Source organism: Ursus americanus, chromosome 17 (assembly GCF_024610735.1).
Source record: "Ursus americanus isolate L20-20 chromosome 17, mUrsAme1.1.p, whole genome shotgun sequence".
Lineage (NCBI taxonomy): Eukaryota > Metazoa > Chordata > Mammalia > Carnivora > Ursidae > Ursus > Ursus americanus.
Window position 1 is genome coordinate 21,439,247 of NC_142143.1, and position 11,180 is coordinate 21,450,426.

Sequence of the window (11,180 nt, forward strand, 5' to 3'; positions counted from 1 at the left end):
GTGCACAAGTGCTTTTCAGGTCTCAGCTTTGGCTGTGTTTGCTATTGTCCCATTGGCCAAAGTAAGGCACGCGGCCATCCCCAGAGTCAGTGGGAGGAATGGATACAGAGCAGGGTGTGGCTACAGGGAGCTGTTGCATAGTGGGGCCATACCTGCTATCAATCGACCAAATAAGCATTTCGGGAGCTTTTATATCGACTTCTCATTCTCTTTGATTTGAGTAATCTTTAGAGTTTGGCCATTGAAAGAAGCAAGTAATAGTTGCCTTTGGCAACTCTTAACAAAAATGTTACCAACTATCATGATGCTAAGAACTATTATTCAAAAGACAAAGCTTATATGCTAATAACTAAATTATCTTTTACTTAGGGAAGTGATTGCTTATCACTAGAGGACTTGGACAATATAAAGCATTTTGAGGTTGTGATTATAGTCATTTCCGTGAAACCACAGAGGGGATGATAACCTAATAATAATATTCACAGAAAACTTTAAATAATATCATGCCCCTAAAACTCTCATTTATCATGATTATGGTCAAAACCCTCTTGACAGATTTACAGACTCTTTTTCCCACAACAGGCTGATTATTTTCAATTTTCTTTTCATAATCAAACCCTTTGGCCTTCTTTAACAACTTTCAAAATAAAATTCTAAACTTCTTTATTTCCGAATTCCTCCTTCCTTTTACAATACTTACCCATTACTGTCATCCATATCAACCTGTTATGTTGTAAAGCACTATGGATCCAAATAGCATACGTAGAAAAAAGAGAAAATACGCTGGAACAGAATGCCAGGTTTTATTTCCTTTTGGTATTATCTTGCTTCCATGGAGGTGGAAAAAAAACTTTTTTAGTTCATTTATCCCCAATTCCAGGAATAGTCGTAAAGAGGAGAAACATGTCCCTTCCCACAAAGAGTCTACTTGCTTGCCTTTGAACCCTAGTTCTTTTATCTAAATAGTAGTGTATTTTCCAGGCCAGTGAAGACGGGGATCTAATAGACCTTAGTTTGAATCTCAGCTTACCCACTTACTAGCTAGGGAAACTTCAGTAACTTAAGTTGTTTAAGTGTTCATTTTTACTTCAAATAAATGGATATAATAGGCTATAAACTCTAGCTTTAGAGAGAGTTCAGAGCTGCCATCACTCACTCTGTACTCACTGTTCTCCCCAGGAAGGGTCTCTGTCTTGAGGGAAGGATGGAAGAAGTTATTATCAAGGACATAGTGTTGCTACACTGGAAAGGGATACAGTTTTTGTGGGAAGACAGAGAGATTATTATAGTACTGGGTGGGCGCAGAGTGTTCCTCCTTTAGATTGTTGTCTTTTGGACCTCTTTTCCTAGCACTCTTCTCTCTACCATCTTGGAATACCATTGTGACAAGGTCAAAGCAGACATCTTCTGCTTGGAAAGCCGCATAGGAACCAGGGTTAGGTATGGGGATATGCAAGATCAGGAACAAACTTGCCTCTATCAGCTCCTAGGGAGAGAACAGTGTAGGGACTTGGGACCAAACCGTAATAAAGAACATTGGTTTGTCTGTAGCATACTCTGGGCAAATATCTATTGAGACTTATTATGGCTGCCAATTTGTTTAAATATGTGCATGCAATATTCTGGCTATACCTCTATCAGATAGTCATTATTATTATTAATCATTTCACGGGACAGTTTTGCAGATCAAATGAAATCTTGTAAATATAACCCCTAATTCGGTACCTGTTAAATAGCACATACCTGTTAAATGTTACTTGTTAATTTATGAAAACTTTGGTGTTTGAAGTTTATAACATAACCAAGGCATTGAAAGTGCAAGTCAGCAAGTCAATTTGGGATTTGTATTATCCACCACATTGGCTATTTTTGACTGTTTCACGAGATTGGGTTATGAGCTTATCAGGTAATTTAACTTTGACTGTGGCAAATATTCAGCTATATGAACTAAAATGACCAATCGAAAAAGTATACCGACTTCCTTTGCTAAGTTCTTTGGCCAGGGTTTTACACAGTATATCTTTAAAAGACAAATTAGGTCATAAAAAGTGTGGTATATTTTAAGTCTCAGAGAACATTATGTTTTATCTTAGAAAAAATTACAAAGCAATAAATCCTTCTTTTTTTCTTTTCTGCATTACACTTTCAAAGATCTGAAGAAAGTAAAAAATAACTAATGCCATTTCAGAGAGAAAGAAAAAGATAGCTTTGTGTTAATAGCTCAACATCAGTTTCTTGTAAGAGTCTCTCCTTTTAGTGATATTATGGATTGCGTTGTTTGCCTGTGTTAAGCCTGAACAAATCTTTTTGTCTAAATTATATAACTTATAGAATTACTCTAATTTTATATTTAAAGTAATACTGTCAATATTATTAAATTATTTCTTAATTTAAACCATACATTACTTCTAATTATACTTCTTTCAAAGATTTTTTTCTGCATTTATTTGCTGAGAGAAGGGCAAAGGGATGTTATTTTGTATGATCTTGATTTACCTGCCTGATGTCCTACGGCACAATGATTCATTTATTGTGAGGGTTTGGACCTGGGTGTTTCACTTCAAGAAAACCCAGTTTTGTTATTCAATGTAAAATATATGCTCTGGGGACAAGGAAGAACAATGTACAATTACTCAATTAATACTTAATTCATATCTTTGAAATGCACCCTAGGGTATGTCAGGAAGATCTGGTTCATACACACAAACACACACAAAAATATTTTATACTTGGTACTGTAGGGTCATGAGTTCATAAAGTGAGGAGGATACCGTTGTACCAACAAATAAAATGTCTGGGTATTGCACAAGTTTGAAAAGACACTGCTATTGTATCAGGGCATTTGGAGTCCTTATAAATAACCATCCTGATATTCTTCCTCTCTTTTGCAGATGACCCTTCTCAACAGGAAGACAGTGATCCTCCAAAAGAATATGATCCTGGGCAATTTGCAGGCCTTCTCCATGGGTCCTCTCCAGCCTGTGAGTCCCCTGAAAATCCACTTCATCTCTACGGGAAAAGAGATGAACGTGAAGAAGGACAAGAGGAAGTCAGTTTGGCAAATAGTCCTTTGCCTTTCAAAAAGTCTCCAATAGCAAATAACTCAGAAACTTTGGTAAAGAAAATTAAACCCAAAGTGGTCAGTCGAACAATTTTTCACAAAAAAAGCAACCAACTTGAAAACCATACCATTGTTGGCACAAGAACAACTAGGAGTGGATCCCGGAATGGGGACCAGTGGATTGTGAACACAGGAGGGTTTGTGGAGCGAGCCTGTACCCTGGGGAGAATAAGGTCATTGCCAAAAGCCCTGATTGATATGCATTTATCAAAAAGTGTCTCTAAATCAGATTCTGATCTCATTGCATACCCTTCAAATGAGAAAACACCAAGGGTTAACTGGAGTGAATCTTCAACTGCCGAACATAGTTCTAAAGGGAATTCTGAAAGAACACCATCCTTCACTTCTGAATGGGAAGAAGTAAGACTTGTTCTTCTTTTTGTTCTTTATATAGGACTTTGGAGCAAGGGAAGTTTGGGGGAAGGGTTTTCAGTTTTTTAAGTCTTTCAGAGGCAAAAAAAAAAAAAAAATTAACAGACACATACAGTTCCAAGTGGAAGGGCAAGATTCTAGGGGTAATATATGATAATTTCGCAGCTAGTGTAAAAACAAACACAATTCCACACATGTGGAGAAATCTATTGTTTCCATAGAAATTGATACCAAACAGAAGTAATAACTAGCTATGAGGTACAAGAGAATGTTCACATTATGTCCTACCAAGCACTGCAGCTGACAAACTGAGAAAAATCTTCGTATTTCTGCAGCTCTGTATCATTCTGCTAGTTGCTAAATTCTTTGTTAGCTTGTCTCCCATCTTTAAAGTATCTTATATTTTCAGAAAAGCTCCTTGTAATCTTAAACTTAATGGTAAACAGAATAGTCCTGGCTCGGGGTGCCTAGGTGACTCAGTTGTTTAAACGTCCAACTCTTGATTTTGGCTCAGGTCATGATCTCAGGGTTGTGAGATTATGCCCCATGCCGTGTTCGGCACTGGGCATGGAGCCTGCTTAAGATTCTCTCTCTCTGCCCCTCACCCACCACTCATGCTCTCTCTCTCAAAAAAAAAAAAAAAAAGAATAGTCCTGGCTCTTCTCCAAGTACTATACAATAAACCCAAATTACTTAATATTTCCCTTTTACAATTATCAGAGAGACATTAAAGAAAAATATGTTGAGGTCATGTATCACCAATTTAAGCTCTACTTAAAGACAAAGTCTTTCATTTTATAGAATTAGTCAGAAAGTAAGTGCCCTTGCAAGGTTATGAAATATCATCTTTGTCCCTAAGGAGGACTACATCATAAAATAATGAAGTTCCTTGCCTTTTCTTGAATTTCTTCAAAGAATGGACAACAGTCTCCCTTAGCATTTCATTCTAACATGTCACATTTTCTCCCTCAAAAACCTGTGCCAGGTGGATTGGGTTTTGAAGCACAATAGGTCACTAGAGTATTCTGAGAACTAGAAATGTCTGATATTGACATTCTGAATTGAGCTATTTGGGAAAATCACTTAATCTCTCTGCATCTGTTTCAGGGTGAGCAAAATGGGACATTTGAGTAATACTTATTGTCCTCTCTGAAACCTGCTGTCTTACTCAGGTTGGTAGGATGATGATGAGGGGATTAAACCATAAATGGCTAAAGCTTAGATAGTCATATCTTCCTATAAATACTGTACTACTAGATTGATTGTTCAAATCTCTCCACTTCTTATATTTATTAACTCTCTGAGTAACATCTGAAATCCTTTTTGGAATGCAGCAGGATTAATTAACATTTAGCCTATCTCTCAGAATTAAGGTGTTTCCCCATGCCTGGATTCTTACGATTACTTGTCACAAATCAGCTTGTGGCTAGTCAAGCCATTTAGTAAGAACTTGGCTCCAATGGCCACAATCACAGACTGAAACCCACCCCTTCACCAGTCAGAGAGATGCACGCTTTCAGAACAGGAAGAATGCCTGAGAGAATGGACATGTTCACGTGAATTTATCCTCAGCCCATCCCTCTCTGAGTTTAAAGAACATACAATTCCTAACTTACTGACCCATGTAGGCCCAAACAAAGTTCATTATAAGAAATATAAAGAAAAAGGGATTTGATTTTGAACATTTAAGAAAGGGAAGCATAATTCATATTTTTAAAAGAAATTCAAAAGATGTCTGCTTCCTTTTAAACCTTTCCCAGTCAGTCTCTTAATTGTGGTATTGCAGTAGTAATAATATCAAGAATATATGCTTCTGGCATTTGGAAATTATTTTAAAATGCAATGCTAAAAGTGAATTAATAATTTACTTATATGGCTTTTGTTTCTCACAGATTGACAAAATAATGAATTCCATAGATGTTGGAATTAACAGTGAACTTAAAGAAATGAACGGTGAGACCACAAGTAAGGAAACCTTTCTTTTATGTTGTAATTAATAAATGTGCTCAAGAACTAGCTAGAAAATTATAGGAGGCTTTAGATAATTTCATGTTTTTGTCATAATAACAGCAGCTACAAATTATTTCTTTCCACTCATATCAAACAACCATGACCTCTAAATATCAATTTTAAGTACATCGATTCAGCACACGGAAAGACTTTTTTCCCCATGTGCTATGCCAGTTAACATCGGTGGAGTTTCAACTCTGTGTAGAGCTAAGTATGAAGCACTTCAGCGTGTTGTAGATCGTGATGACCTGATACACTATGATTCCCCATAAAGTGAAATGTCCCAGTCATCCTGGCCGGAGTGATTAACCACTTACCCCCAGGTTGTAAGCTTCAGGATGGCAAGAACTATGGGTTACTCATCTTCACGTACCCCAGAATACCTATCAGAGTGTCTCACAAATAGTTGATTTTGCAATCACTATTTAATATATTGCCCTATGAAGTATTGTTTTTTTTCTCTATAATTAAAGCTCAGAGTGTAATTCCATTAGCAGCTTTCTTTGAGGACTTTTTGCTTTGTACTAATGGGTGATGTCAAATACCAGATAGCTAAATCTAAAAATAACAGTCCCATTCATGCAAGGGAAACTACTATTCTGGAAAGAATCAAAAGATCTGACTTCATTTCTAACCAGCCACGAAGTAGTGGCATAACTGTAGATTATCACACAGATGTATAAAATTTGGAGTTAAAACAAACAATTGCCAAGCACTCTGAAGAATTTGTGTTTAAGTTAGTTGTGATAGTTGATGGTTTTGTAGAGATGATAATATTAAGGTCTGTGAGAGAGACATCTAAATATATCATAGGATAAACAGCTATGGGATTTTGTGGCCCTTTGACCAGTCACCAGGGCATTTTAAACAGCACCCCATGCGACTCTTAAGCACAGGAAAGTTGGAAAATGGCTCTCTTATGATGCACTGGGCCTGGGTGGATAAGAAGTGACATGGAAATCTGGGGTTGCAGTCACTGAAGGGGATATTCAGGCCTAAATGAACATCTTACTCATTTCTCCTATACTGGGACAGGTAAGGAATTACTCTAATTTGGCTGGACCCCATTTCAATTAAGTGATAATTGTTTAAAGGTTACATAATTTTTTTCTGAAATGCATATCTATTTTAGATTTTTAAAACTGAAAAATTATGGAATAAAGTACCAAAATTGTGCGCGTATGTCTAATGACACAAATATGACATTAGCTCTGTGATAACATGTATAGCCAGGTCTCTCATACAGAAATGCTGATGAACATTGAGGGTTTTCTAGTATTCAAAGAACTAGCCTAGGAATGTATGTTGCTATATAGTTCTTCTAGACATGCTTACAGAATAATTTCAAGAAAGTGTAGGAATGCATATTTTGAATTGATACGAAAGTAAGCATTTTTTTTTTTTTTTTGTCAATAGGAAATTCCCTGATACTGAGAATGTTCAGGCAGGGACACAATGCTTCTCTATTGGAAGACTTAGGTGACATTGAACATTAATGCTCTAAAATTCTTCAAACAGATAATACCACAGAATTATAAAAAATATAAATGTGATTATAATGAAAGAGTAATGTTATAATAAGGGCAAATGTTAAAAATGCCAGTCGGGCAAAGCTGCCTTCAAAGGGAACTTTAGTAGTCAACAAATCCACAGACTATCTCCCCTAATTCTCCTCTTTCTACCATTTATACCGCCATCCTACCCTCTGCCTTTATTTACCATTTTTCTATAGTGATAATGAAAATGAAAGTAGAGACTCAGTCCTCACAGATTCATTACTATTAACAAAGTCTGGTTTTGTATGTCCCTTAATTTTTGCCTCTTAATTATACATTAATTATATACTAAGTGATTGACCTTGCCGTGTGGCATTCCAATTGGCCTTTAGGTCATTGTGGATTACAACTTTACTGGGCTGCAGGCTCTTACCTCTTGAGGCTAGATATACTAGAGAGGTGATAACCCCATGCAAATTCCACAAATATGTACTGCTTCCCACGTGTGGTTGGGAAATCACATGGTGAAATAAGTCAGACAGACACGAATTAAAATCTCAGTTCTGCGATTTACTGGGCTCTTGAACTTAGGCAACTCATTCAATTTCCCGATCAACAGAAATGAGGATATTAATATAGGATCATTGTAGAGACATGTGCAATGGCATATAGGTAGAATCAGACTTATATAGATACGTATTGAATTTCAGCTCCCCACCTTGCCCTACCACAAGGGAGATGTGATGTTTGACACTGTGGACATACTGAGATAAACACACATTAGCCCTTTCTTTAAGAACTTCAGGTCAGTTAGTCTCATAGTCTTCATGTTAAATTCGCTGTGCTCCCTGGAATAGTGGCTTGTCAATTGTAATATAGGTAGTAACAAGCCCAACAGTCAGCTGCTACCGGAGAAGAGTAATTACTAAAACAGATCATTAAACTTCAAGGTACCCTGGCAAAGAAAAGAGAAAAATCTAGACTGTATTGATTTAAATGGACTAAATTATTTTATGAAACCTGGATGTTCTTCTCTTTTTGCTTGACAATGGGGAGGAGAGGTGCAATGAAATTAACAGGAGGTAAATTTAGAATGAGCAAGAGGAAATACTACCTTACCTGGTATGTGTTGACAGCATCTAGAATTTTGCTTTGGAAGGCCACTGAACCAAGCACTATGCCTGGCTTTAACAGGGCTGCACAGCTTTATGAGTGTTTGTGATGTTTGTTGCTCAGAAGACAATTGGGAGAATAAAATCAGAAGCAATGGAGATACATGATGGATCAAGGATGAGCATTACATTTTCCATGCTCTTTCCCATTTTGTTTCAATGTTTTTGTTTGCCCTCCCTACCACTTGCACATTTGCAATTTCAGGTATTTTGTAAACAAAATATTTATTGGACCAGTAAAGGATCTGAAACCCTCTCATCTTCACTCCTAAAAATAGGAACCAGCTCAAAGTTTGAGCAATCTCTGTGAATCATCAAACTAGTTATACTCATAGAAAACCATTTCCTCTTTTTTTTTTTTTAATTTCCTCAACAACTATATAGTAGAGTTTGAAACTTAGCCAGCAACATCAAATATCCAGGACTAAGGTAGAAATAGTAGTAAATAAAAGTTACTGAATCTATATTAAGTTCTCACTCAGAATAACATTAATAGACAATTTTCACAAACATAACTTCTGGTTTCCCACTTAAAATCAGATTCAAATGTCAAACAAATGGGCATTGGTAGTAGGATTCAACTATATTGAATACCTCATATTGTATAGAACATCCTATTCTTTGGTGATGCTGGATATGTGATGTGATAGTACATTCTACATAGTCATATACTTCCATGTACAGGATTTTTTCAGAGAATCGGTTTTGAAGTTAGCTGGACTCAGTTTCAAATCCCAGGGTTGCAGTTCACTGGCTCTGTGACCTATTTGATCTTGGTTTCCTCCCCTATAAAGTCAGATTTTTAACAACCACCTCGTAAGATCTCTGCAAAATTAAATTATGCACTTGTACTGCTATAGCCTAGAATATAGCAGGTAATCAATAAATGTAATTCTTTTGCCTTCTTATCAAAGTATGCATGATTATCTTTCCAATTAGAGTGTATGCCATGCAGGAAGAAACTTGGAAAGTCTTGCCTATCGTTTTTTTTTTAAAGATTTTATTTATTTATTTGACAGAGATAGAGACAGCCAGCGAGAGAGGGAACACGAGCAGGGGGAGTGGGAGAGGAAGAAGCAGGCTCATAGCAGAGGAGCCTGATGTGGGGCTCGATCCCATAACGCCGGGATCACGCCCTGAGCCGAAGGCAGACGCTTAACCACTGTGCCACCCAGGCGCCCCTTGCCTATCGTTTTGATCAGTAAAGATTTTAGTTAAATATAACTACTCATATTCTAAGTTGCTTTCATGAGGAATCTTTCTTGAAGTTACATTTCTTGACCATTGTCCTTGTATCACAAGGAAGCACTTTCAAATTAGGAAATTTACCATGTTCATTGTAACTACTCAAAATTCTCACACTTGCTAAGATCAGTTTGCGGATCTTCTTCACGAGATTGAGGAAAACTTAAGTAGAGGCAATAATTGGCTCCATAGGACTTGCTTATCATTACACACATACAGCAAATATTCAGAGTAATTAAGTGCCCAGACTTTATAATACAGGGGTGGCAGATAATCTCATAAACACCCGCCTACTTCTAATCTACCTTCAATAATCTCCTGCCACACTAGGCAGACCACAAGTGAATGGACTGTATTGGAATCATCTCAAGTACATGAATACAAAAAGTAGCATCTAGTTAAAACGTATTTTTTAAGGCTGGGATTTCTTTTTTATACTTAACATTAAATTATATTCAAAGAAAAATATTCTAGAGTCTTATCTTTTAAAAACCTACCTTTGCCAAGATATCGATTCCATCTAAATTTTAATTGTAAACGAAAGCTATTAAAATGAATTTGTAAAAGATTTTATCATAGAATACACTATATTGGATAGATAAAGCATAACTCAAGTTATTGGCTGGAGAGCTCATAGTCTGAAAGCAGTCACTAACATTAATCTGCAACTCCACTTTCTAAGCTTTTGCTCTTCTTTTTCTCTAAAAGTCTGAGGGACAAGTTACAGTTCAGAGTCCCTCATAGCTGTAGAGATCCTCCATGAGAGTATCTGGGAACCTAGGAACTCACAAAGGCAGAATAAGTGTTCTCTCTTTTCCTGATCCACAGTCCACCTTCACCCTAGTCTGCGAGAACAGAGAATGTTCACTTGGCCCTTTCCACAAAGAGGGTCTCTTTCTGGGTGGTCAGGACAGACGTCTCCACAGCCCCAGCAGCTGCCCCTCCCTGATGCCTCCCTTGGTATTTGCTCACCTAGCTCTAGATAAGCCTCAAGAGGTACTTGGTCAACGATTCAGCTGATAGCTGTTTTTCTGCTGAGGCTGTGGATGGGAATGTCATTCCTTAAACTTCAGAACACTTAAAAAAAAAAGTATTTACAATTTTCCAGAGTTGTCCTATTATGGAAATGACAAAGAGGAAAAAAACTGAAATGTATTCCTTTCTTACTGTGTGTCAGATACTGTGCACTTTTCTCCTGTAAACATTTTCCATTCAATTCTCAAAATAACTGGGTGAGGTATTATTATACCCACTTTATGGATGAAGAAAGGCTCAGAAAAAGTAAGTAATTTCTTGAAGTCAGCTGCTTCAAAAGTAGGTTTGTTTCTTCCCGAAATCCATCAAATACACTACGTACACAGAACAACAGAAGCCAGCCCTTTGCTTCTTTCTCCTCAGCTCAAATCATACTCAGATGCACTAAAGGGAGCCAACTGAGAGCGTTCAAGTGTAAAACCAACCACTTCCTCTTAGCAAAGCCTAACTATTGGTATACAGAAAGCTTTAGCTCCAACTCCAAAGCCCTGCCAAAGTATAGCATGGTCATATAGTTAAATGAGTCACAGCTCTGACTATCTCCTGTGTCCCAAAGTGAATGCATAAATGCTGATAATGACCTGGGTTTCACTTATTTTCGGAGGAAGACTCTTCCTTGCCTCCAGCAATATTCCTTTTTCCATGAACTGTTAAATTGCACATTAAAAACCTCTCTGTGAGATGCTTTGCAACGGACATAATTTATTTTTGATTTTTATTTCTTTTTAC

At 37.0% G+C, this 11,180-nt stretch overlaps 1 protein-coding gene across 1 annotated transcript in view; it reads left to right on the forward strand.

Annotated features, from left to right (window-relative positions):
- The window catches only part of LOC148108643 (ankyrin repeat and sterile alpha motif domain-containing protein 1B-like), a 317,341-nt gene extending 311,566 nt beyond the window's left edge, over window positions 1-5,775 (forward strand). The window contains exons 6-8 of the mRNA XM_087869100.1: window positions 2,892-3,481; window positions 5,386-5,458; window positions 5,678-5,775. Of these exons, the coding sequence (XP_087725226.1) occupies window positions 2,892-3,481; window positions 5,386-5,458; window positions 5,678-5,775 (761 nt within the window). The remainder of the gene's footprint in view (window positions 1-2,891; window positions 3,482-5,385; window positions 5,459-5,677) is intronic.
- Window positions 5,776-11,180: the final 5,405 nt, after the last annotated feature.